The sequence below is a fragment of the Cricetulus griseus genome, assembly GCF_003668045.3.
Source record: "Cricetulus griseus strain 17A/GY chromosome 1 unlocalized genomic scaffold, alternate assembly CriGri-PICRH-1.0 chr1_0, whole genome shotgun sequence".
In the NCBI taxonomy this organism is placed as follows: domain Eukaryota; kingdom Metazoa; phylum Chordata; class Mammalia; order Rodentia; family Cricetidae; genus Cricetulus; species Cricetulus griseus.
In genome coordinates, this window is record NW_023276806.1 from 96,020,169 (window position 1) to 96,047,655 (window position 27,487).

A 27,487-nucleotide genomic window follows, 5' to 3' on the forward strand; every position below is an offset into this window, starting at 1 on the left:
ATTCAGAGACCATTTTATTCTCAAAGCACATTCATTAACCAATTTCAAATGAAATCTATAAGCTAGTCAATTACAGGTTCAGAAATGATTACAATAGACTGTAACTATAAAAACCAATAACAACCTTTAAAAATCAACAATAAAATAAAACAACCACGAGTATTTAATTGCATATTTGTAGCTTTAAAAAAAATCATCAAATGTCTATCCTGTCTTTTGCTGATGTGGACGCTATCCACCAAAGGATTCCATATTCTTTACCTTGACAGGAATAGGTTCCTTCCTTTTAAATCACTTACTGGCTTTTAGCATAAACTCCAATGACTGAGTAAAAATATATCACTATCAGCAAATGCAATGTTTATGTTTTACTTTCTGTAAATTTATAAAAAAATTTACAGAAGCAGATATGGAAAAGTGATTTCTTAAAGCCAATAACAATTACTTCAAATTTTAATAGAATACCAATCATACTTCAAAATCTCCTAGTCTATACCACACCCCTCCAAGGCTTGGGGGACATGGGGGAAGATGAGGTGAAAAGACTGTACAAGTCAGAAGTCCAGGAAGACTGGATGAACCGACATCTTCTGGTTATGACAGGACCCCTGTACTCACAATTTTACAGCAGTGGAGGAGGCTGCCTCCACAAGATAAACCAGTTAACATCCCCAGCATGGAACGGGCAGGGTCTCACAATCCCCCAGCCCTAGCTGAGGAGCTACTGACAGTTACTGGCTTCTGGTGAGGGAGAGTAAGTTTTCTTTAGGGGTATGGTCCCTGGTAGATGAACCATGCTCCAGTGGATGGCCCCCACCCATGAGCATATATGGGCAGCACAAATTAGATTACTCAGTGGGTTATTTAAAACATAAGAACATGAAGTTGTGAGGAGGGGCGGGGGTAGGCCTGGGAGGAGTTAGGGGGAGAGTGTAATCAAAACACATTTCATGCATGTACAAAATTCTCAAAGAATTAATAAAAACCATTATATCGAAATATTGCCTACTCTAAATCCTAAAGACTTAAAGAAACATTTTCTTCATTTTAAATCAAAAGGCCATTTTGGATCCTAGTAGGCAGGAGATCTAGCAAATAAGAGATGACATTACAGAACTTCATGGCACGTCCATGGCCAGGCTCTTTCCCTTAGGAGAAAGAATTCTAAAATGTTATCTGAGATCAAGCTTTAAGATCATGGTTTTATTTAGCTTATATTGCTGAAAATTCTGTTGGGTATCTCAAAGATCCACAATTAGTGCAAAAAAAAAAAAAAAAAAAAGGACATGACATGAAGTCATTCTTTCCCAGCAGAAACATGGCTATGAAGTCATGTGTAGTTTCTTACTTTGCTTTCTGAAAGCTAGCACATATAAAAATAGATTGACATTAGGTTTAAGTCACATATATTATAAGCTTTATTTTAACTGCAAAAATATTTTAGCTACATTTAGTGGAAAATAAACTTACTGAGACTATAAACTGCATATTTCTAGAAGCCAGATGTAAGAATACTGATTATTTTTCTTGTAAGTGGATACATGCCTCAAACTTCTGCCAGCCATTTTGTAGGAATGAATACACAGAAAACACTGCTCCTGTGTGGAGCGTCCACATCTGCTGTCCCACACTGCTCCATCTGGTAAGGCTTTGGTGTAGGTCACTCCCAGAACTCCTGTTACTTATCTTTCTTCTCTGCCCCTTTCTTCTCTTCCTCTGTCTGCTTTTCTGTATTTCTTCTCACAACTGTGCTTGCTGCTTCTCCTTGGCTTTCCTTCTGAGAACTGTCGATGATCTGATAGTCCTCAAGGAGAGTGTGCCCCGTCTGCTTCGCAGTTTTCTTCACCATGGCTTTGATGCCAATGTTGTCAATATTGTAGGCAGTGAGACCAACGTTGATAGCAGAGTCCACCACATTGTGTGTAGCTTCTCCTGCATTGTGCCCATACCTTTAAAACAAAAAGGGCAAGAATATAACAATGACATCCACAGTGTTTCTGAAAACATTCTTCTGAAATCAATAGTGATTGATTGTATGATTTCTGTGCCATTCTTGAAGTTTAGTTAATAAGTGAAGACATGGGAGAAAATAAAAACCACAGTTACAAAGCTGTACCTCCCCTTTCAGCAAAAAATGTGTGAAGATAAAAGACTAGCTAGAATAGTAATAAAAATGGTGAAAACCCCCTAAATGTAAATCAAAACTAACATTGTTAATCATTTGTTTAAATCTCCACTTCTCTTCTTGAAGTAATAAATGTAGATGTTTCTTAACCCACAAGCATCACAAATGCATCTGGCATCACAAATACCCCTTAATTTAGCAGTGTCTAAGGGACAAAGAACCTCTGGCATCACGAATGCCCTTAAACCCTGAGTGTCTACTACAGGACATGGAACCTTCAGCACCACAAATGCTCCTTAACTATAAGTGTTTGATTTGCCTTTAAGCAGACAGAGATCCTGTGACATTCTCCTGGCACCCCACTCCACTGCCAACTCACTGGCCATCTTGCTGTCTTTAAAACCCACAAAATACCACAGAAGCCCTGGATGTCTGCTCTGTCTGGTCTCTGCTCAGATATGTCATACCTGGAGCTCTCACCTGCCTTGTGTTCTCTGCTACCTTTTTAGTTCTAAACTGCATAGATAGCCTTGGTCCATGCACCCCACTGCACTAACAAGCAAGTCTGCCCTTTCATCCTCCATAGTTCACCATAGACATACACACCATATACACCATCAAATTGTTTATATCTTTGTTTATCTCACTAAAATATGAACCCCACTGCAGAGGGAACTCTGCTTTGTTCACAAACGTACCTTATACTTCTGAGTGTCTGGCATCCAGTAAGTGTCTAATGAATGAATGGTATGATCAGTTGTGGCATTATCTCCCCCCTCTCTCTCTCTACTCCTCCTCCTTCCCAGCCCTCCTTCCTGCATGGCCCAGGCTGACTGCAAGCTCAACCCTTTAGCCTCTGCCTTCCACCGCTGGGATTACATGCAGGCGACAGCATGCCTGACCTGTCTCAGACTCTTCACCCATCATGGACAGGTCACTGTACAGACAACTGCACACCCATATTTATCACTGCTCTTTGCTGTAGTCAGGTGACAGAATCATGTAAGGGACCATTATTGGATGAATGGAGAAAGAAAAGCGAGAGAAAACTAATGAGCTACCAACACAATCTAGCTTAATCTAGCAATAAGGAAGTGAACTGTTGTTGTTAGAAGGGAAGTGAGGAGAACTATGTTCAGTGACAGAAACCAGTCTCACAAAGACCACTGCTGAATTGTTTCTTTTACACATGTAACTTGGGGTGGGTGAAGCATTTGAGAGTGAAAAGTAGAGTCTATTAGGGATATAGAAGAAAAGGGGCACAGAAAGGGCAATATGCATGCATGGAAATATTATAATGAAATTTACTGATGTGCACAATTAATATACAGCAATGAAAATGAGAAATTATAAAAGTCTACAAAAGTACTTAATATTGACAATGCCAGTAAAGTCTTAAACACAGTGTCTCTGAGAAAATAAATCTGAACTATATGAAGAAGATACCACGATATACCTCCCTTACCCTACCGTGATGACAGGCTTTTACAGGCTGGTCCACAAAAGCCTGCCTGTACAACAGCCAAAGCCAAGGTTCAAATCCCCTACACAGAAAATCTCACAGAGAGGGCTGTGGCCTCTGAACTTATTACATTTATTAATTTACTGGAGCGTGTGAGAAGTCAGGGGTCGGTTCTCTTCCTCCATCCTGCAGTATGGAGCTCAGGTGGACAGGCGTGGTACTGACTCCCAGCCCTGGACATTTTTTTTTAAATAATTTTTAGAAGATTTATGTATTGTGTGTATAGTATTCTGTCTGCATGTATGCCTTCTAGCCAGAAGAGGGCATCAGATCTCATTACAGATGGTTGTGAGCCATGATGTGGTTGCTGGGAATTGAACTCAGGACCTCTGGAAGAACAGCCAGTGCTCTTAACCTCTGAGCCATCTCTCCAGCCCAGACCTGGACATTTTATAAGAACACTGATGTGCTTTTTGCTTTAAGGAAATTCATTGCCAGCCTGCCTGACTAGAACAGGCTTGCGACACCCTGGCTTTTCCAATGCAGTACTGTGAGTCCATAGCCATCTTACAGTGTCCTGGATGGCTCCCCAATCTTTCCTTAGCATGGAATTAATAATTACAACCAATAGAACCCACAGCCAGCCAAAACCTTTCTCAGGACCATCCTGCAATGGGGACTTACTCGTTAGGCACAAGACAGAAAAGCTTCCTGTAACTGCTTTCTGCATTGTGAAGGACTGGATGCCCTGTAGAAGAGACACTGCAGCCAACAGTGGATCTCAACAGATCCACCAGCTGACTCAATGAAAGAATGAAATGTGAGTGAGCTTCAGCTTGGAAAAGTGACCATAACCCTCTGACAATGACAACCAGGAAATCTTTAAAGCCAAGTCTGAGAAGATACAAGACAGCAGAACATATCCTGGAAGATACTTTACAGCACTGTGGGGATCACACAAAAATGCTGCTGAGTTTAGCTATGAACAGGAAGTTGCCCAGATGTATAAATGCCCAACTCTAAATAGCTGTAACTGTTCAGCCGTTTGATGCCTCTCATGGAATGTGATATTTTTGTGTACAATGAACTTGTAAAAACTACAGAGTCCTTGATGTGTTAAATGAGTGTTTGGGTCTCTTCACTACTTGTTCTTCAGGCTGTGACAACTGCTCCAATGTAGAAAACTCACACCAAGCTGGGACTCAGGAAATGACATCAGACACTACTATGCAAGCAACTTGGCTATAAGACCTTGGCTAACTCTCCTCATTTTTGTACTTCAATCTCTCTGTATGTATGTATGTACGTATGTATGCATGTATGTGTGTATGTATGTATGAAATCACGTAGAAAATTCCAAGTACTGAGCTATACACTTTATGTGGCTTTCAGTTACTATGTTCATTTTTTAATATGTCCTTATTTATTAGCCTTAATATCCCTTACATACAATTTTCCTAATAGACATCTATTCCTCTCTTCCTAGATAATCAATCAATCAGCCCCTTACTGTATTTCAACTCAAAATGCACTGCTCAAAACTCCTCAAGAGCATGGATCTGGGTAAGAACCTAAAGCTTAGTCTTGATTTTTTATTTCTTAATAAATGAGATCTTCAGTTACACCTCAAGGACAAACACCACAACTGGAGGACAATAAAGTGACTGTGAAGATGTCCTAAGTCAGAGGGTCTAATGTGTGATTTGAATCAGAATTGTTCAGATACGCCCAATATGGTCACTGATGTCTACAGGGGCAGAACACTGCAGTGAGTCAAGATTTTAGGATTAGTGCTTCAGCATGACATCTGTCGTGTCAATCAAAGCCATATGAGGCCATCAATACTATGCTCAGAAATAGTGACCTGAAATATTTAAAGGAGAAACAGATCTTATTCACCTATTTATTGAAAGTAGGCAGGCTGTAGCTAGTTTAGGAAGGCCATGTAGATGAAGCTAAGGATTTTAAGTTTTTCATGAGAGCAATGGAGGAAAAAAATAAGCCAAGGAATGGAATGGCCAAATGCATGTTTCTGCAAACAGTGCAATGCAGTGGGAATATAAGGCAGGAAACAGCTGTGTGCCAGACAAGAAGGGAAGGTGCCTGTGAAGGGAGGGCACAAGAATGGGGGCAGTACATGGTGCCTTAAATCTGTAACGGCACATGATGAGCCTGGAGAGTAGAACAAAAATAGACTTGAGACTTGTTGGTGCAAGAGGTAGAAATTACACCCATAGGCATAGATGACTGTGCTTGACAGTTTTATGTCAGTTTGACACAAGATAGAGTCATTTGAGGGGAATCCTCAATTAAGGAAAAGACCTCTATAAAATGGGGCTATAGGAAACCCTGTGGGGCATTTTCTTAATTAGTGATTGATGGGGGAGGGTCCAGCCCATTGTGGGTGGGGTCATATTGGGGCTGGTGGTCCTGGGTACTAAAACAAAGTAAGCTGAGCAAGCAATGAGGAGCAAGCCAATAAATACCTCTCCATGGCCTCTGCATCAGCTCCTGCCTCCAGGTTCCTGCTCTGTATGAGTTCCAGTCCTGACTTCCTTCAATGATGAACAGTGATATGGAAGTATAAGCCAAATAAACCCGTTTTTCCCTAACTTGCTTTTGGTCACAGTGCTTCATCACAGCAATAGAAACCCTAAGAAAATGACATTATCCAAGAAAAAAGGAGGCTGAACTACAGTAAAGCTCTAGAAAGAACCAAGATATGTAATGAACATGGCTGGAAGACTCAAGCCTTGGGGAGTGAGTGAGTGAGATGAGATCACTGTTGGGTGAACCACAGACTGCTAACCTTTGGTCTTAAGCATTAAGTACTGCAGAAAAACCAGTCAGAATGGGAAACTACATACACAATTAGAATTTACCCACAAAAATTGCTGGGAAAATGAAACATTAATCATGGGTCGAAATCAACAAAGTGAAATGAAGCCACATAAAGGAAAGGTCTAATTTTTAATAAAATAGTGGTAACCCTAAGACAAGGTACACTGCAGGGCTGGGGTACAGCTAGCAGAAGAGCACCACCTGGCACGGACAGCATCCTGAGTTCCATTCCCCCGCATTAAACAAACAAGCAAAGGTCCAGACCTTAAAGGTTTATTTTTTTAAGTGTCAAATATGTCAATAAAGTAATGGCTACCCCAAAATACACTGTCATGTGTTCCCTCATCAAGTACAAAACATGACCAACACAAGAGAAGCCATCCATCTGCACCTGATCTTCCCAGCATAGATCTAGAACCCCCAAGTCAACTCTGATTACTTTTAGAAAACTGACAAACTTAAACCTGTCACTAACTAAATGAAGAGTGAAGGGGAGAATGAAGGACCTGGAAATTGTATTCAGAATTGTTCAAGAAACTGGAGTGCTCAAATAAGAAAAAATATGAGACAGGGACAACGGTGCTGCTTAGATATCTATACAGATCTGTTTGCAACAGAGGAGAGCAACAAAACTGGAGTGAGGGTTGTTCAGTGGGCAGTTGCTGCAGCTGTGTCAGTAGGTTCGGTTGCTCATGGCTTTCCAGTATTTCTATAGGTCTTCACTTGCCCTAAGTGAGATCCAAGTATTAATACAACTGACAAAAAAGTCTATATATCCACCTGAAAAGGTTCAGTGTCCCTACTCCCTCATACCAACACCAGCAAACATCAAGTCTCTGTCACCAGGTCCCCTGCTCTTCATACACTCAGGGAAGAGTGCTGAGCCACCTCTGTACTTGGTAGGCCACTCTTACCACTCCTGTGCTCTGGACTGACTTCTGGAACCATCAGTCTGCTGTTATTTAGATTGCTTTCAGCTTAGGTAGTACTAAATTTAATTTCCATCCTAAATTGTTTTGTTCTTTCAGTGTTCGGTATGCCTTTAATTCAAAGCAACACGACAAATCAGCTCCGGTGTCAGGTTTACTCAGAGAGCCCAAAACAAATACAGAGTAAATTATGATTGCCATTTCTTAGCACAGATACTGGAAAGTGAAAGTGCTTGCTAAATTTTATCCAAAATGTGTGGATTGTTAGTGAGGAGATTGATGTGATGAACAAGGTACTTGTCTTAGGATTTTATCACTGTGAAGAGACACCTTGACCACAGCAACTCTTATAAAGGGAAACATTTAATTGGGGCTGTCTTAGAGTTTTAGAGGTTTAGTCCATTATTGTCACGGTGAGAAGCATGGCTGCATGCACTTAAACATGGCGCTTGAGAAAGATCTGAGAGTTCTACATCTGGATCAACAGGTAGCAGGAAGAAAGAGTGGCCCTGGGCCTGGTTTTGGTTTCTGAAACCCTAAAACCCATCCCCAGTGACACACTTCCTTCAGTAAGACCACACCTCTCAATAGTGCCACTCCCTATGAGCCTATGGGGCCATTTTTATTCCAACCCACAGTATTTTAACAATGGTCCTGAGTGAATCCAGACCTGTGATGCTATGTATTAGTGTCATTTTATTTTCTGCAGAGATAAACAGTGAATAAATAAAGCAGAGTTGCCCAGCATTGAACTTGTAAGTATAAGAGTAATTTTTTTAAGTGATTTAGTTCATGCTGTTAGAATCTTGGGGAGGAGGGAGAGGCCATGGGAGATTAAGCACTTGGCCCTAGTATCCCAGACTTTGCACCTGTGGAGGCAAAGCGTATCAATTGAGTCAACAACAGCTTAGTGACAGAATAGGAGACTAGAAGAGCTATTTGTAAATTTCTTCATTTAGTTATTTACTTAAATTTATACTTTCTGTATCCTTGTCTATATTTATGACACTGTAGAAAGTAGAATGAGTATTTATTTGTGTTCTGCTGATTTTAGTGTAATAAAGAAGCTGTTCTTGCTGTCTGTGAAAGACACTGCTCTCCCACAGAGTTTTAAATCTGCCTACATCATATGAATTATGCCTGGAAGGAAAACAAATGCTTTATATGAGCTCCCTTATCTGGTGTTTGCTGGTGTTGGAGTAGGGACACTGAACCTTTTCAGGTGGATATATAGACTTTTTTGTCAGTTGTATTAATACTTGGATCTCACTTAGGGCAAGTGAAGACCTATAGAAATACTGGAAAGCCATGAGCAACCGAACCTACTGACACAGCTGCAGCAACTGCCCACTGAATAACCCTCACTCCAGTTTTGTTGCTCTCCTCTGTTGCAAACAGATCTGTATAGATATCTAAGCAGCACCGTTGTCCCTGTCTCATATTTTTTCTTATTTGAGCACTCCAGTTTCTTGAACAATTCTGAATACAATTTCCAGGTCCTTCATTCTCCCCTTCACTCTTCATTTAGTTAGTGACAGGTTTAAGTTTGTCAGTTTTCTAAAAGTAATCAGAGTTGACTTGGGGGTTCTAGATCTATGCTGGGAAGATTAGGTGCAGATGGATGGCTTCTCTTGTGTTGGTCATGTTTTGTACTTGATGAGGGAACACATGACAGTGTATTTTGGGGTAGCCATTACTTTATTGACATATTTGACACTTAAAAAAATAAACCTTTAAGGTCTGGACCTTTGCTTGTTTGTTTAATGCGGGGGAATGGAACTCAGGATGCTGTCCGTGCCAGGTGGTGCTCTTCTGCTAGCTGTACCCCAGCCCTGCAGTGTACCTTGTCTTAGGGTTACCACTATTTTATTAAAAATTAGACCTTTCCTTTATGTGGCTTCATTTCACTTTGTTGATTTCGACCCATGATTAATGTTTCATTTTCCCAGCAATTTTTGTGGGTAAATTCTAATTGTGTATGTAGTTTCCCATTCTGACTGGTTTTTCTGCAGTACTTAATGCTTAAGACCAAAGGTTAGCAGTCTGTGGTTCACCCAACAGTGATCTCATCTCACTCACTCACTCCCCAAGGCTTGAGTCTTCCAGCCATGTTCATTACATATCTTGGTTCTTTCTAGAGCTTTACTGTTGTTTCTAGAGCTTTAACTTCTCATGTTTTGGTTTCCTTCCACAGTTTCCTTATAAAACTGTGATAAAAATGTTAAAATTAAATAACACATATGAGAAACTCTCAACACAGTCCAAATACATTAAGTATGTACTCAAATAGTATCACTATTAATATTACATTTTTGCATGTGCATATTGTATGCATGTTTGCATGTACATTCATGCAGAGGTTTGAATCGGACCTGTTCCTTGATCACTCTCCACTGAACCAGGGTCTCTCATTGAACCCAGAAATCTCCACTTCCATCTTGCTGGACTGTTTGTCTGGGGAATCCATCTCCGAAGTTCCCCTTGCAATGGGCTGCCATGCCTGCCTGTTTTTATGTTGTTTTGGGGGTCTGAACTCCAGTTCTCAGGCTTGTAAGGCAAGAACTTTATCCACTAGCCATCTCTCCAGCCCTACTGCTCCATTTTTCATAAATAAATGGTAAGATCTGAACTAATTTGAAGCTAAGCAAACAACTTGGGTCCCACTAGGTTTAGTTTTTAGACCCTGATTTCTCTGATTCAGACAGAATGAAAAGAGAGCATGACCAAAGGTATACCATGCACATGTGAAATGTCACATTGAAACTCAGTTTTGTACAATACACACTTATAAAAACCCTAAGTTCAAACAAAGAAGATACCCAAAAGCCAGCATTTTAAATCTGTCCTTTAATAACACCTCCAAAGTACTGCTCCACTCTACAACTGCTGACTATAACAAAACCTAACAGCTGACACCAGAGTTCTGTGAGTGACTTCTCCTTTCACAGTTTCTCTAAAGTAGCCAGCCTACTCCCACCTCTGCCCCAAAGCCAAAGGCCCATGGAGATCATAGGCCCTCCTCCTCCTCCTCTTTGGAATGCCTGTCCTCCTGGTGTCCACCCTCAGGCTGCAGGCCCTGTGCCTGCACACTGTGCACGTCTGGAGTGACAGGCTTCTGACCTCCTGTGCTTCTCTGTGCCGGTCCCATTGTCTCTCACCAGCACACAAGCTCTCCAGTCAAGAAACTGGACACAGATCTGAGGAGACAACAGGCTACAGGCTACGAGGTGGAGCAACCAGCAGGGCACACCAAAGTCAACTCTCTCCAGAGACCTCAAAGCCAAAGTAGAAAGAAAGCATACCACCAACTATCAGATAAACTGTACAAATCCACTTCTGTCCTGTCAACTTAATGTATGAAACAAATGACATCTCTAGTCCAATACAAATGTGAAGCGGTAATCATAACTTAGTAGTCATGGTGCACTCACCAGCTAATGCTAATATGGAGTCTCCAATCCAATCAAGTCTTTATTTTTTTTCCTTCAAGAAAATACTACCGTCAAAATTATGCAGTTAAAAATTAAACACTCTTTGCACTAATGAACATTTATAACAATTAGTAGCATAAATCAAAGCCGAAGGAGTTCAATCAGCATACTAACATTTTTCCCTATTTAGGAAACAATGAGTGGAAAACTGTACTCATCAGAAATTTAACAAAAAGTAAGTACATAAATCTTAACGATCATGGAGTGAGCTGATGATACAGGAGATTTACTGGTTCTCTAAAATGAAGCTCCACTTACTTATATCTGACGGTTTGTACGGTTTCTGCAGACACATTGTTGACGATACATTTAGCTGCACACTCCAATCCCTGCCAGACAGTTGAAAATCCTGTGAATGTATTTAAAAGTCAGTGTCACTCAAGGCATTCAGCCTGCCTGAGCTTCTCAGGTAGGTCAGTGCCCTCCCAGAAACACAATAAAAACAACAGAACAAAATCAACCCAGGGCCTTGTGTTACCTTGAACACTACTCGCTGCCACAACCATGGCACCATCCAGAGCGGATTTCCCGTCTTTGTCTCTCTTAAGAGACTCTGGGACGAGTTTGCTTCCGTGCTTCTTGACGTGTGGGGCAAGCTCTTTGCCAACGCAATTTGCCACTGTGCAGACGCCATCAACTAGCAAACACAGAGAAAAGACTCAGAGAAATTGCTCTCCTGATTTCACCACCTGCATCAAGCCAGTTCCCAAATGGCCATCCACAATTGCTTTTCTGCATGACTGTTACTGCCTCTGTTAGCTGTGTTTGTTTTGTCTATGGAAACCCTGCCCCTCAGACAGACTTCTGTTAGAAAGAAAACCAACCATCCACTTTTAGTTGTCTGATTCAAAGAAGACGTAGTGTCAAAAACAGATAATCTTACTGAATTTAAGGAAATCTTGGGGCTATGATTCTAAAGTGTCATCTGAGGAGACAGACACAGACCTGGGCTGCAGGTTTAACTGTGGGGGGAGGAGGAGCTGCTTCATACTTACTCTTCCCTGTGAGACTGAGCTGTGGGCGAACATTTAGCCTACATGAAGCACAGGCACTTACCCAGGAACTGGCTGACTTTTGCTGCTCCTCCAGTTGCCTGCTTTGCTATGTAGAGGCCCCTGGTGACGGCTGGACTCACTTCCACCGGTTTTTCCTCTGGTTGAATGCGCTCTCGGAGTTTAGAAGCACCTTTTTGGATTGCTTTTCCAGTAAATTCAGCTCCTTTGACTAAACCCCAGCTCACCCAGGAAGCACCTTTTACAGGAGAAATTTAAAATTGCAGGGATTAGGGCTAGTTATACCTTTAAGCTCAGTAATAGATTCTAAATGGGCCATGAAAGTGCCAACTGCATACCTACAGCTTCTTTCTGAAATAAATCTTTCTCTATTGAAAAAAGATTTATTTTTATTTTATGTGTGTGTTTGCATCAATGTTTGTGCACCACAGGCATGCAGTACCCAAAGAGACCAGAAGAGGGTGGAAGATTCCCTGGAACTGGAAGTTATAGGTGGTTGTGAGCCACATGAGGATGCTGGGAACTAAACCCAGGACCTCTGCAAAGTCGCATCCAGGACCTCTGCAAAGTTGCCACCAAGGTCCTCTGCCAAATCGCCAGGGCTCTTAACCACTGAGTCATCTGTGTGGTCTGACTGAAGCCCTTTCTAACTAAGCTTTTTACTTAGGTCACACACCTTTCTGTACCAAAATTCCGTATCCCTCTTTACTGTATTACAATGTGCAGGAATCTGCTACTGATCATGCTTTTCTATGATCAGATCCTAATGTTGAATTCTGAATTGGAGTCATTAAGGCAGTATCTGGCTGGAGGAGTTAGGCAATCATGTCCTTTCTACCTTAGTTTAAAGCAACACATGCCCTTGTGAAATCCTGAGAAAGACTATTCAAGACAGAAACCAAAGAACCTATTTTGAAGACTCTTGCTTGCTTTAGGCTCAAGCATTCATTGGGTGGGGGATCCTGTTCTCTCGATCTTACACTCAACTCCATGGAACTCTGCTCCTTTCGGGATGCTGCACCTAATGATAGAATTATGAGCACACTGGAAGAGACAGGAGAGCCTGGCCTGCAGCTGTCTCAGGACACTGGCCCATCTCTGGCTTTGCTAATGCTTCCCACAGCCTGAACTAGAAAAGTTGTTACCACAGAGACATCAAGATGGCACAGCCTTGTGTAGGAGGGAAGGGCAATGTGGAAAAGGAGCTGGAGAAACACGGAAGAGCAAGAGGAGCACCCTCCTACTTTTCAGAGACTGTGCAGTTTAATCTCCCTTATAAGCAGCTCTAGAACAAAAAGCTCCAAAACACTAAGTCCATTCTCCCCAGATCTGCAGCAGAAAACACTGCAAGGTCACATGAAAATCACAGCTATTTATTCAAAGTATCAACAATTCTAAGTTGGTTGTAGTAACTGATTAAAAACTTTCTTTTTCTTGTCTCACTTAACATCCTCTCAATTTCTTACTCAAGGACCACATAGGAAGCAGGGCTGGCAGAGGACCAGCTACCACCCAGGTGAGGACATTCCCATGAGAACAAAGGACTGAGGATTTCCATCCTAAAAAGTAGGGGGTGGGGGCGCAACAGCCAAGCAGTCAAGAGAATGCTACTCTTCTAAAAGACCTGAACTTGGTTCCTAGCACCCATGTCTGGCAACTTAAAACCACTAACTCTAGTCCCAGGAGATCTGATGCCCTCTTGTACCTCCAAAGATACTGCATGCATGTGTGAGCACACACACACATAACATACACATAAATAAAAATAATTCTTTAAAAAAAAGTGATTGCCTAGAGTTCCTGACTTAGAGGTTGAAAAGTCTGGGGAAAAAAAGCTTTTTTAACCTGAATTGCAAGAACCAAGACTGAGAAAAATCACAAAATAAAAAGCAATAGAACAAATGAGTCTATAATTAGAATTATATGAAACTATAAGAAACAAAAGGAAATATTCCTTTGGGACTATGAAAAATAAATGGAAATGAGATATATGAAAAGTCATTGCTCTAAGGGCAGCCAGACCTGGATACTGAAGGCCTTGTCACCAAGCACGATACAGACACACAGGGTGAACCCAGAGACACCATAACCAATGGTAAACACGGTGTTTCATGGCAGTGCCTTAGATCCTTTATACACCTGTGTGGTGATAAATATTCACTATTTATAGTCACAGCTGCATAGGTTGCCCTCAGTATTGCTGACATGACAGATAGAAAACAATGAACAATTGCTGAGTGAATGAAAGGTTGGTGGTAACTTTGACTTATCTGGACCAAAGCTAACCACTACAGTTTCTGGACTATTATTCACTTTTACTGACATAAGAAAAATCAGTCATTTGTACTTGTACTAAAATAGAAAACTCAAATCATGGCTTCCCCCTCTGGCAAAGGGAACTGAGACCTGAGGGAAAACACATCTGACACCCTGATATGTTTTCAATTATTTTATCATAGATACTTTTAGAATACTGATGTTACTATATTTGGGCTTTGATATTCAATAACTAGATAAAGGGAAGTGATGGCACATGAGGGGTTACTGAGTCTCCAGTCACATGTCATGTGTTTCCTCACGTTTTATGTGCCCCTCCCCCCCAGTCTGTAAGTGGCCAATGTTAGTATCCCATCATCCTGAAGCCCATCAAATTATTAGATGTGTGAATGCAGTACAGTTCTCTGTGACCTGAAAGCTGCATGAGGTCCAGGTACTGCTGGGAGGTACTGTGGACCTAACTGGTGAGACCTTAAGTCAAGCCTTATTACCTCAAAGGACAGTATGGGACCTCAGCCCCTGCTGCTGCTGCTGCTCCCCAGATTCTCATCTACTCCTGTCTGGCAGTCTTATCAGAGGCCCAAAGCAACAGAGGAACCCACCCCTGGACTGCCACCTCCTAAACCATGAAACAACCTCTGGCATTCTGCTGCAGCAGCAGAAAGCTATCACACTTCTAAAGACTAACCAACTGTTTTTCATTCTCTTGAAAGGCATTTTAGACTTTGCTGCTGTAACAAACCCTGCAAAACTGTGGTTGATAAGCAGCAGAGATTGGCTTTTTGTGGCCTGAGACTTGAAAGTCCAAGCAGGGATGCTGGAGAGGCAACCCTGAGGACACTGGAAGCAAGGCAGACTCCCAGGTCTATTCACTCACAAAGGCTCCTCCCTCACAGCCCAGGCACTGCTCAAAGACCCCACTATTTTGTGACTTTGAGGGTTGGCACTTCAACATGGGGATCTTAGAGGACACAAACCCCAGAACATGGTACTGAGGGAAGGGGAGAAAGGATGAGCACTCAAGAGACAGGACTATGATTTATGCTCACATCCCTTTGATAGCTGAGGGATCCTGCAATAACACACTTACACAGAAATGGCGACCTTCTCAGAAGCCCTGCCCATCTGTCAGTATTTTTATTAGTTACTTAACATACACACATCTATAAGCAGCACTTTTACTGGTTCAAGGTGTGACAGCCCTGTGATACCTGACAGAATGTTGTGGGCCACTTTCTCGCTCCATTCGGGGAGTTCTTTCGATTTTTCTTCTGAACTTGGCTCACAGGGCACAATCTGACTCAAATTAACTTCTTCACTTGAAGAGTCTTTAGTCTAAACAGTAAAAATGTTTCAAAATGTAAAGGTTAGTGAAATGCAAAGGAAACTGAAAGCATTATATACTAAACTGCCAACAAATACTAGCTGAGGTTATTGAAAACATCCAACTTGCTAAAGAGAGAAAACCAGAATTGTCACAAAACTGAAAAGGGTCTGGTTTTAAACAAGCTCCTACTGATGTGATGTAAGTAGAACTGTAACTCCAACACAGCATCTACTAAATAATATTCAAGCTAGCCTGTGTCTTCTCTCACTGGTTTATGACCTGTGTCACATGGATATCACTCCTCAAACTTGCATGTATATAGTACGATAAGCTTAAAAGATTAAATGACTCAGCCAATAAAGAAGGATGTACCCAAGTAAATTGGTTTTGATAGAAGAAAAAGTTCAATTTGAAACCTGAATATCTAGATACACAATGACCTGCCATTCCACTTAACTGGGAACACCAGCACTGCATAGACAACTGCAAAGATTCTGGCCAACACCCAAACTCACAGCCAAGGGCACCATTCTAAGAACCCTCAAACAGGATAACCATAGACCTCAAAGTGTCATAAAATAACTTGAAAAAAGAAACAAAGGTTTTCTGTGCCCAACAGATTACAAAGGACTTGACTTACAATGAACAAATAAATGGAAGATTGTGAAATTTATACACATACACAAACACAAACAAAACAAAATCCCCCCAAACAAACCAACACTTCTTTATTGGAGAAGAGCTACCTGCCAGTAAAATGCAAAGAAAATCTGTATCACTAGGGCCAATGTCTCCAATATATAAATCTCTTGAAGACAGAGAAGAAAAAGATTAATGACCTAAGAGTAAAAATGGGTGGAGAGGAATAGATACAGAGTACCCAACATCATCCAAAACAAAGTGAATGTAAACCACAATATTCTAAAATACAATTTCTTGACTATCACATTGCCAAGACGTAAAAAAACAAAGCAGTGACCACCCATTCTCACCCAGGCCACGAGGAATGAGTATGCAGTTCCCCTGTCTGCATGGGATCCAGTGGATGCCTGAAGTCACAGGCAGTGCTCAGTTCTGCAAATATTAGGAAATACTAGAACTAAGTTTTTCCATGCATGTGATATATAGTGTATATGATAAATTAGAAATTATCAACAAGGAATAGTAGGTAGAATAATTAAGACAATGTTTTACAAGAGCAAAAGCAGAATGAGTTTTCTTCTTCACAATTTCACAGACAATCCACTTTTCAATTATTTATTGTTTATTTGGGGAAGGAGTGCAAATCCAGAGCAAGCTCTCAGCCAACCAACAGAGGGAATATTAAAAAAAAAAAAAAGTATGTGGTCCTTAGGGTAAAAATAAAAATCTTTTGAAAAATTGAATTAGAGTCCGTCTCAAACACAAGGTGAGCACAAATGTTTGGCAACCATGTTTGGGGTTGTGACCAGTTTGTGACATGCTGTTGTGGGGTGTGGCCATCAGATTGTGGACACACTTGCCACTACCTCTTTAACTTGCCTTTTTCCCACGCTTTCCTTTACGCCGTGCATCCTTACTGCCTTGGTCTATTGAAGAACCTGAAGAACCCGCCTGCCTGACATAGGTGCCAGAAGCTTCCTTCGGTGACTCAGAGGGGTGTCTTGCTCTCCCGGGGATCTGGAATTCATCTTCTCCTTCTGCTCTATTCCAGTTTGCCTGGAGCATAAAGGACTAGGCTTAGCTCAGCTGGCCTTTACAGGACATTCCTCCAGGTACATTGCACCATGTGCTCATAACACACACGTTCAAATACCAATGTCTGACTGTGTAGGTGACTACTGTTGCTGTTTTCCTTAGTGTGTATACACATTGTGTGTGATTATCCATGTGTGTATCCATGGGTGCTCATTCCATGAAGCACATGTGACAATCACAGAACAGTCTTGGATGTTGGTCCTCACCTTCAAACCACTGTTGTTTTGAGAGGTCTCTTGGATGCTATTTGGCCAGGAATATCTTGGATTCCTGGAGATCTTGCTGCCTCTGCCCTGCTAGCTTGACAGGGCTGTGCTGGGATTACAGATGCCAGTGCTACTGTGTGCAGCTTTTAGCTGGATCCACTCTGGGATCCACTCTTCCTCCTTGTAGGGCAGGTGCTCTGCCCTCTGAGCCACAGCCCTAAATCTTGTTTTCTTCTATCTAAACTTCTGTTTCACTTCCTTACCAAACCTTAAACCTCTTGAGTTCTTTGAGTTACACAATATGGCTGACAGTGAAGTTCAAAAGAAGAGGTATAAAAGACAACCACTAGCAGTTGTTCATGTAGGTTACCTTTAAAATCGATACTGCTACTTTTGGATTTAATTAATACAATAATAAATCTGAGGAGACACAGCAAGATGAGAATGTGCTCAAGGGCTAGGAATGAACAAAGCTCATTTTTAACTGCACTATACTGTTGGAAGGAGCCAAGAGTCTGCATCTAATGCCACAGGTACTGTGGTGGTACATACTCTGCTGAATGAGCCAAATGTTTATATGTAAAAATCAGAGCCAATACTTCTAGTTTACAACTGACATTCTACAACAGCACAGAAACTAAAAATAAAATAGAGCCAAAGCATAAAATTAAATACAGCAGCATCCTGCAACCCTGGAGTCTACTTAATTTCTTTCCTAAAGCCAGACAGCGAAGGCCCACAGAGGTGAGGCCAAAGGAGTCCTGTACTAGGCCTGTGAGCACCTACAAGTTACTGCAGTGAGCATGGTTGTTTCTTTGTCAGCCTCACGGCATTTAAAACTACTCTTGAAAGCATGAACTGAATAAATTCTTCCTCCTCTGGGGACAAAAAATTAACATGCACATGACCAAATCACTTTTTATTTGACCTTCATTCACCATGAGAATAAAAAACATTGTGTCCACCAAAATCTCTCTTGAAATACCATTCATACACCTGACATGTCCAAATCTACTAAAGCAGAACTATCCTCAGAATTTTACAGCTTAAGCCAACCTCACTGTAAATAGTAGTAAAATAGGCACCGTTCACTGGGCAGGGCCACGGCTAGATTTCGATGAGAGCTTCAGTTCCCACCACTGCCCAGTGACGTGCACATTATCCCTGACCCAGTGTTACATTGAGAAAACTACAGGCAGAGCAGGTTGGTAACAGCTGAGGCTAACAGCTACCACACAGTGAATTTAACTCCAGTGCCCATAATCTGAACAACCAACAGCAGACGACTTTTGTCTCTATGTCATGAAGAAGAAGAAAAATCTCCCTGAAGCATGTTACTGGTCTTTGAAATCACATCTTTGGTGCTCAAGTTAAAGTCAGTTTACCTAAGATTTGGGTTACCTGGAGCCGAAGGTCAGACATCTGCCTCAACAGATCTTCAAACAGCTCCCTGTCATCTTCTGGGAGCTCAGATGACAGAACAACCCCTACAAAGCACCCCGCAGCTTGTAACATGGTGTCTGGAAACATATAGGCTCCCACAGTGCACTTCAGAACTGGTGACCTATCAGGAACTAGAGGGTACAACCAGTCACACACCTGAAAGAGTCAAGAAGAAAACTCCATCAGCGAATGGGTCTCCAAAAGATTGTTACAGTAAAAGCAAATCTGTCAGAGTTTGATGCATTTGATGGTTTTATAGACCATCAGTAACCCCAACTTAAATAAACCATCCTCTACCTTGACCTTCCTGCATTACAAACAGCTGCAAATGTTCCACTCATATAGTCTTACAGCTAGTGGGGTTACTTAAGGGCTCCTATATTTGAGTAAAGATGATGCTAGCTTTAGATAAAATGTAAACCAAGAGCTGATTATTCTAACTAGATCCCTTTATAGCACGAAATAATTTTCTAGTACAGTATCTGATATACCTTTAATCCTCACAGCATTCTATCAATCTGGCTAGTCCTTTTCACTGTGAACTGGTAAATAAAACTATAAAGCTGTACATGCTAACAGAGTAACCAGTAATGTTTTGGTGAAGTTAAATGTATCACATCCTCAGAAACCCATTATTTCTTCACAGTGAAAACTCAAATCTCTTCTAAAAGCACAGCATTTCTCCTACACCCTATACAGGCACAGCTGGTCATTCCTTATTCAGCACCCACTGACCAACCCTTTCCTCTCCCCCATCTACTTTCCCCACATGCATGGCTTTTAGTAACCATCACTCCACTCTCAGTCTTCCGATCATGTGGTACTTGACCCTCTGTGTCTGGCTATTTTCACTTAACAAAATGACCTCCAGGGCATTTGTGGTGCACAGTATCCTACCTATACACACACCACATTTTTTTTTTATCCCTATGAACAATTAGGTTGTTTCCATTGTGAAAATGGTGAGACACAGCCAGGTCACTAAGGTTCTCAGCACTGACCACTAGAAAGTACAGCTTGCACCTGAGCATGTACTTTGTGTCAAAAATAGAGTTGTTACTTAGGTTTTGCTTTGACAAGTGCCCAGGGAACCTGACATTTCACACACAGAGCAGAACACTGTATGTCACTGGGGACTGGGACACTAAAGCCAAATGATTCTGTACTACCACCTGGGGAGGTCAGCTTGTCCCAACACACAGACTTAAGCTCATATTATCCTGGCTATCCAAACAATTCCTGAATGTATTCCTTTCTCTTGTATTACACTCTCTAGCAAATGAAGTATAACTGTCCCATCCTTAGACTACCATCCACCATGAAGACACCCAAAGGTGTCTGATCAATCTACAGAAACAAAGGGAACTGGACACATCGCCCCCTTCTGAACAGAAGAGGAAGACAATGTGCAAAGACCACACTGCTCAAGGCTGACTCCTGGAAAGGGCCTGAAAAACATTTTCAGCCCCCCCCCCCCTTTTTTTAAATGAATTTTCTTCTCTATCTCAAAAGCCATCAATTTTTACTATAGTAAAATTCATGTAGTTTAGAACAAAGCTAACTACAATGTTTTCTAAAGTATGAAGTTATGCCAGGGAACTCAGAAATCTTTTAAAAAAATTACTTTTCCTAATTAATAATGATTTTTAGAGCATAGGCGATTTTACCTAAATTCTAATAGACAGCTGTGTTACTACCTGTTTTTTGTTTGTTTTTGTTTTTTAGGATAAATACATTCATTAGACACTCCAGAACACTGCTACAAACAAATAGCTAATATGGCAGCTGATGTGGGGTGCACTTCTACTTTTTATTTAGTACCCAAACACAAGGTATGTAAAACATTAAGAACCAAATTAAATCAAATAGGACAAGATAAAGTAAGTGCTGGTGGAGTGAGAGCATCTTCGTATCTGAGATCCAGCAGCCAAGGGCCATCTTTCTGATGCTCTCTTCCTGCACCTCCCGAGTCAAGGACCCAGAGATCTCTTAGGTCTAGTGACTATGCAACACTGTTAACCAGACCAGCAGAAACTCTCTGCGACCCCTCCCCTAACCGCAGTCACCAGCTTGCTCTTTTTTAACCCTAATGCTTCTTCCGTGAGAGAACTGAGTCAATTCTTCTTGTCCAGTAATCAATCTTTCAACTGTGCCCCAAGAATCTGTTTCCACATCTGATTAGCTTCCAACTGTTGTTAAATGACTTCCATAAGAACAAGGGCAAAGTAGCATGAAAATTGTAGACAGCCAGTGCCTAGCTAAATTACCTTATCTGACTCTGGCTGGGCACAAGCAATAGCTTTGTTTAAACAGTGATCTCTCTTCCACACAAACCTAATGAATGTATACTGTGCCCCAGTTTTCAAGAGCGCATCTCCTGGCACCTACATGCAACCTTCTCACAGCAGATTGTTGCTGGACTGAACCTGAGCAGACACCACTAAGCCCCCAGAAAAGCCCTGACACACGTTACTTCTTCTCGTTAGTTTTTACTCTTGGACCATTCTGGTCAACCTATTTGCATTTCAGCCCCCGGAGGCCAGGGCTTCTCAACCTCCATTTGACTGAGGTTTAGGGATGGACAATTTTTTCCTGATGGGCTGTACTGTGTGGCCACTGAGCAGTTTCACTGGTTGCTGTGATACACCGGGTAACCACCACCCTTCAGCTGTAAGGAAAACACTCTGAGACACTGTTAAAAATGATCCCTCAAGGGGCAACACTGCCCCTGGCTGAGTGGTTCTAGGCCAGTTCACACCCCCCCCCCCCGTGGGTCTTGATATTCAGTCTCATGATTCCCATAAATACCTTTTGAAATTTAAGTAACTACAAGTCTTCTTCAGATAAAAATTAAAAAAAAAATCTCTCTTAGGTCCTAAAACCAACCACAAATAAAATCCAAACCAGCTTTCTAACATTAAAAACAGAAGAAATCCCAGCAAACTAAACATGGATGTATCAGAACTCAGTAGAAATGCGTTTCCTTTAGCTCTTACCCTGTGCGGTACAAACATCAACAACAACAACAAAAAATGAGATAATCTACCTGTTTCTTGGCTTATGCTTGCACGTTGCTTCAAAGAGCTTACCTGGAGAAACCCAGGAGGGCGGTTCAGAACCGTATCCAGAGAATTATCCAAGAACCTCACGATGCGCAGGTATCCGGGGTATGAGGGAGCGCTAACCTCTCCTGCAGGGTTTACAAAAAAGATCTGCACTCCGTTCGGTATCAAAATCAACTCGTCTGCATCGAGCCCCAAGGTCTCGAGAGGGGGCGGCTGGGAATGGTTCCTATAGAAGTCTTCTCCCACGGAGGAAAACTCCCCAGAGTCTGTTCCATAGGAAACAGTGTAGTGACCCTCGGCAGCCTGGAGGGTGTAGGCTGGGGGCGCTTCGGTGGGACAGCTGGGTAGGGGCCCAGCAGAGAGCGCAGCACTTGGCCCAGCGCTTGCGGCACCTGCAGCAGAGGCACTCCCATCTACTTCAGCATGCTGGGGGGCTGAACTATCCGAATCTGGCTCTGGGGACTTCTTACATGTATCCTTAGGAGGGAACTCTGGGTATAACTTAGGCACATCCTGAAGATCATTCCGCAGAGATGTGGCAAGGCCCTTCTCTAGAATCTCTAGCCTGGTGCGGACGTTCTGAAGTGTTTCCTTCATTTTCTGTTGCATCTGCCTGGCTGACTCCCACGCGGGGCCTGTGCACCCTGGCTCTGCAGCCATGATACTGATGCCCCTAAGCAGGTGTCCTATTCCTTGCTTGTAGTAGTTCTTTGCTTCCTCCTTCTGCCCTAACTCATCCGTGTTCAGTCCTTTATTAACAAACAAAAAGGCCTTCTCGTATGCTTCCTTGAGGATCTTAATCTCAGCGGGTTCTCCATTGTCTGGCTCTTGCTCCATCTCTGCAAGACAAGAAACATCACCTGCCATTACCCAGTTAGTGTTTTGTGTACTTAGCCCTGTTTCCTACGTGAATATATTTCAAGGACAGGGTCTGCCTCACTGATCTCTGTCCTGCTCCCAATCCTTCAGAGAGAGCCTTCAGCAAGTACTTCATAGTTGATAAATGAATGTTCTTGGTGGTCCTAAAATACTGTAAAGGCTGGAGAAGTGGGTCAGAGTTCAGCCCCAGGGGACTAACCCCAGGGCGGGGGAGGTAGATCCCTGGAGCTCACTGACAGGCTTTGTAGTCTACTTGGTCAGCTACAGATCCTATCTCAAAAGTTAAAAACAAGGTGATGCACCACTACCTACAGCTCACCTCTTAGGGGAAAATATCCGTAAGATAAAAGATATGCATATACCCAAAAGGACACCCCCCTCAAAAAAACGAGCTTTTAACAACTACACATAAAACAGCTGGAAAGTAAACTCGGTGGAGAGAGAAAAAGTTAGTTAGAGAAAATGCCCAGAATGGAGAGCAATGAAATAAAAAGATGAGCAACGGGAAACAAGAATGAAATTAGGACTTTGTCCAGAGGGCCCCATGTGAACCATAAAATGCTCTAAAAAGTGGAATAGAGAAAATACGGATGAAAGAGTAAAGGGAGTAATTCACTGAGAGCAGATAAATCCCAAAGAGGAAGCACAGATTCCTGAGTTTAAACAGAGCTGACAGAGCTGGAAAGCAGGTTCAGGGGGACATTAAAGCACAGGGTGAGAGGCCAACCTGGGGACAGTTATTTGCACACTGCACTCGGTGAGTGGAATCCCAGGGCTGAAGATGGGATTCCCAGGTTGGTTCCAGAGTGACATCCAGACTGGAAGACACTTCAGTAAGTATCCAGGAAATAAAAACTGACAATGTCTGGTGTGTTTCTAGGTTTTAGGAAAGATTTATACAACCCTGGGAAAATTCAGGATTTAATTAGTAAAAATGAAAAATTGCAGAGATAAAAATCAAGATAATTAGTAACTCCAGATAGAACATGCCAAACAAAAACCATGAAGTAATCAGGGCATATTCTGTTTTTCTTCGTGTCATAACATTGAAAACTGCAGCAAACTGGACTGAGAGAATGGGAAGATGGGTGGATGGAAAGTTTGTGTGTCAGGATGAAGGAGCTGAAACCTCTTCAGTGGGACTTTAACTGTAAAACAAAAAGTAGCCATGTTATTATACTGCTGAGAGATACGGAAACACCAAGAATTGGGTCAGAAAACCAATCTAAGCTGCCTTTGGAAAGAGAGAGGCTGGCTTTCAAAGATATTTAATTCTTTATGTACATGGTGAAAGGTGAGTTACTTACTTTACAAAATAAATACAAGCCTTGCAGCAGCCTTGTCCAGAAGGATTACAAAATTAATTTTTATTTTCCAGGAACCACTAACAAAAGTAAAAGAAAACAGGTGAAATTTCAATGATAGCTTTTATCTAATACAACCAAAGTATTATTCTGACATGTATAAAAATGATTTGTGGAGTACTTTTCTTTGTGTTATATCTTCCAAAGACAGCCTTTGCTGTACTTCAAAGTGTATGTCAAGTCCAATATACTCTACAGCAAACGCTCAACACCCACATGTGCCCGTGCTTAGCACTGTGCTCTCTGTACAGCTTCTCAGGACAGGAAGAAAAATCAAGAGACAGAAGAATATCTCCATAGCTGTCTACACAGTGAAGATGCCACAGACTTTAATAGTCAGACTTCTCAGAACTGAAAATCAGACAGGCCAATAGCTGGCCCAATCACAGCAACTTCATGGTAGTGGACAGAACACACACAGCCTCCAATTCAGAAAATACCACATACAAGTGGCCACATACAAACGGGTATTTGCCCTATCCCAGTGTCACTACTGAAATTAACCCTGCACTTTCCCTGGAATTATATCCTGCTATGTCATCATAATGCCACAGGCTTCAATAGATCCCAACCACTTTCTCCTCCCAGAAGCCACAGGACAAACATTCCATAGTTCATTTTTCTTGGGGCCCAAGGAGGCATGGACTCAGAAGTGTACAACCTTCCAAAAGCATCATCTACCATCTACATAGTGCTGGGCTGCTTTCATGGCTATCTATGCTGGGCTGGGTGTGGTTTCGGGGCAGCCAGCTGGGCTCCTGTGCTTAGAAGAAACAGTGAACCAAGCACTGTCCAGTCATATTCTCAAGGAAAATGATTACTGTAGGTCTTGAGAAGATTGAAAAGTTGTTAATGATTTCATATGCTTTAATTCTCAAAGTTTGGAAAAGAAAAGCCTTTGGAATGTCAGTCTGAAGTATTAAACAGTGCTTCACTAGCTTGATATTCAAATTATCAAATCATGAACCAATACCCGATTCTAGATAACAATGGTGGACTTTTAAACATTTTTCTTTTCTTATCCTTGTGTGAACAAATCTGCAGGTGAAAAGTTGGCAGACATGTGCCCCAGGGCCTAGGGAGGTCAGATGACAACACTGGGTGTTGTTCACTCTAAGAAGACAGGTTTTGTTTTTGGTTTTGGGGTTTGTTTGTTTTCTCAGCTCCATAGACAAGGCTAGTTTCTGGGAAGTCTCTTTCCTCTGCCTTCCATCTCCCAGTAGGAGGGCTGAGATTACAGTTTTACAGTTTTTTTTTGGGGGGGGAAGAGGGGGATCTGAACTCAGGTCCTCCTCAGGCATAGCTCTTTAAACTTTGCCATCAGCTTGTTTAAACATTCTAATAAAAAATTTCAGATGCACCTATTTCAAACACAGCTATATGCATGTGTGTCTGTGGTTCACTTTGTACTAGCACAAGTAAAATTCTGTTTCAAAATACTTGGAAACTGGCTTCCATTCTATGACAGAAAAGGTAGCAAACAATGGTGCTCAAGGGAAACACAGCTAGCAACAGAAGTTCTAAAGCCAGCATGCCTTGTCTGTTAAAAAAAAAAGGGGGAAAGGGAAGAGTTTGTTATTTAAAATATATACCGGCAAGTTACATACAGACATTTACAGGGCACAAAGTGATAGTGCAGTCTGACTTTTGAACTATACTAGTCTTTTAAAGGTTTGTTTTTATTATTTTTAATTCTGCTTAATTCTGCACATGTGGGGAGGGGCAGCTATGTGCACTGGAGTATAGATACCAAGAGACATTGGATCCCCTGAAGCTGGAATAAGAGGCAGTTATAACACAGATATGGGCCCTGGGAACTGAACTTGGGTCTTCTGCAAGTGAAGTACCTATTCCAGGGTTGAGCCATCTCACCAGCCCCATTATTCTGATTCTTTAAAAAATGAAATATGGAATGATGAAATAAAGCTAATTAGCTTACTCAAAACCCCAGATATATGACATTTAAAAAATGAGACAGCTGAAATTCAGTCCCACTGATGTGTACAACATTCCATGATTAGCTACAGTCAGCAGACTGAACTAAGATCCAAAAACTACATCACTTACTCCTATCCTGGTAGGGAACATGGGGAACTAAAACTCCGGGTGGGTTTCTATTCGACTCCTGTACCATTCTAGCCAATTCTGGCTTGCTAGAGAACTGTATGTTTCAGAAAGCACCACGCATGGGCAGCAAACCACATTCCACATTAGTACAGAGGTTTCCTGTTTCAAACAAGTCCTCCACGACCATCGATTAAGACGGTCAGAAAAGAGCACGGACCAAGAGCAGTTCCCTAGGAACTAGGAGTACTCTTCTACTGACTTATTATTCGCCTAATTGCTTCTGTAAATTTTAAGATAGTTGCTAACTTCTTAGATATCCGAGGGTCATTTTATCGAGATTTAAAAAAAAAAAAAGGAAAAATTAGAAGGCAAAATCGTTAAGTGTATAATACAACAAGGCAAACCTCGAGGACCATCAAGAAATAACACAGCCATGGGAGTAACGGAGCCAGCCATACACTAACGCAATAATGCCGCGTCACAAAACCGTGCGCATTCCCAGAGAAAACTTTTTCCAGATATGAAGTTAGGCCGCAGGGGTCCTCAGAGACGCTGAATGCCAGTAACCAGTCTATTCCAATGAGCAAACCCCCACGCCATTCATTCCCAGTGCTGTGGCTCCTGGAGCTGGCTGCCCACCCATGGGCAAGCTGTAGGCCCTGGGGAGCGAGAAAGCCAGTGGGGTCTGGAAAGAGAACCGTGGAGGACGCACACAGGGATGAATAGGGAGGGATCAGGGATGGGAGGACTCAGATTAGGAATCCGCAGGGACCAGGTATGGAAGGACTCACAGGGAACAAGCGAGTACCAGGGCTGGGAAGACCCGCACTGGGATGCGCGGCGTCCTGGGGTGGGAGGATCTAAGACCTGAGCGCCACTCCCGGGGCCAGCACTCTGGAGGGTGCAGGGAGGGCGAAGGCTCCTTCAATACTAGCTGGAATACCCTCTGCAGGACTTCTGGAAACTTCTGCGGCAGAAGAGCTCCCTGCAAGATGCCGGCGTGGCGCGGGCCGCAGCCCCCCACAGCCCGCGGCGTACCCCGGGTTAGTCTGGCTCACAAAGCCCCGAGTGACGCCCTCTGTGTCCGGGCCCGCCCACGCGTCACCACACCCGCGCCGAGCTGAGCTTTTGCCCACTCTGACCTTCCAGAAAGCGCACCGGAGGCCAGCGGTCCGCTCCGAGCCCGGGAGCCCACTGAGAGAGCGCCGTACACGCCCGACACACTCCGGTCCCAGCCAGGCCCGGGCCACGTCGGACCGCG

The 27,487-nt window shown here is 42.4% G+C and overlaps 1 protein-coding gene across 3 annotated transcripts; it reads right to left on the reverse strand.

Annotated features, from left to right (window-relative positions):
• On the reverse strand, positions 1 to 27,487 carry Spart (spartin). Of its 3 annotated transcripts, XM_027394987.2 has the most exons (10): positions 27,369 to 27,487; positions 24,103 to 24,179; positions 21,941 to 22,755; positions 18,810 to 19,007; positions 16,987 to 17,163; positions 15,350 to 15,473; positions 11,905 to 12,099; positions 11,327 to 11,485; positions 11,107 to 11,197; positions 1 to 1,949 (listed from the first exon to the last, which is right to left on the reverse strand). In XM_027394987.2, exons 3-10 carry the CDS (start codon positions 22,751 to 22,753, stop codon positions 1,679 to 1,681), a joined length of 2,028 nt encoding a protein of 675 aa, XP_027250788.1. In that variant the 5' UTR covers positions 22,754 to 22,755; positions 24,103 to 24,179; positions 27,369 to 27,487; the 3' UTR covers positions 1 to 1,678. The 3 variants fall into 3 exon arrangements, with proteins under 3 accessions (XP_027250788.1, XP_027250789.1, XP_027250790.1); XM_027394988.2 differs by lacking the exon at positions 24,103 to 24,179 and having other exon boundaries at positions 27,369 to 27,481; XM_027394989.2 differs by lacking the exons at positions 24,103 to 24,179; positions 27,369 to 27,487 and adding an exon at positions 23,523 to 24,034.

Bases quoted from the DNA above. Each gene is read 5' to 3' on its own strand.
- Spart (XM_027394987.2), bottom strand. From the start codon at position 22,753: ATGGAGCAAGAGCCAGACAATGGAGAACCCGCTGAGATTAAGATCCTC. The intron at 19,008-21,940 runs GTAAGCTCTTTG...TGACTCTTTCAG, and splicing joins GCCCTCCTGGGTTTCTCCAG to GTGTGTGACTGGTTGTACCC. The intron at 12,100-15,349 runs GTATCACAGGGC...CTCCTGTAAAAG, and splicing joins GGCCCACAACATTCTGTCAG to GTGCTTCCTGGGTGAGCTGG.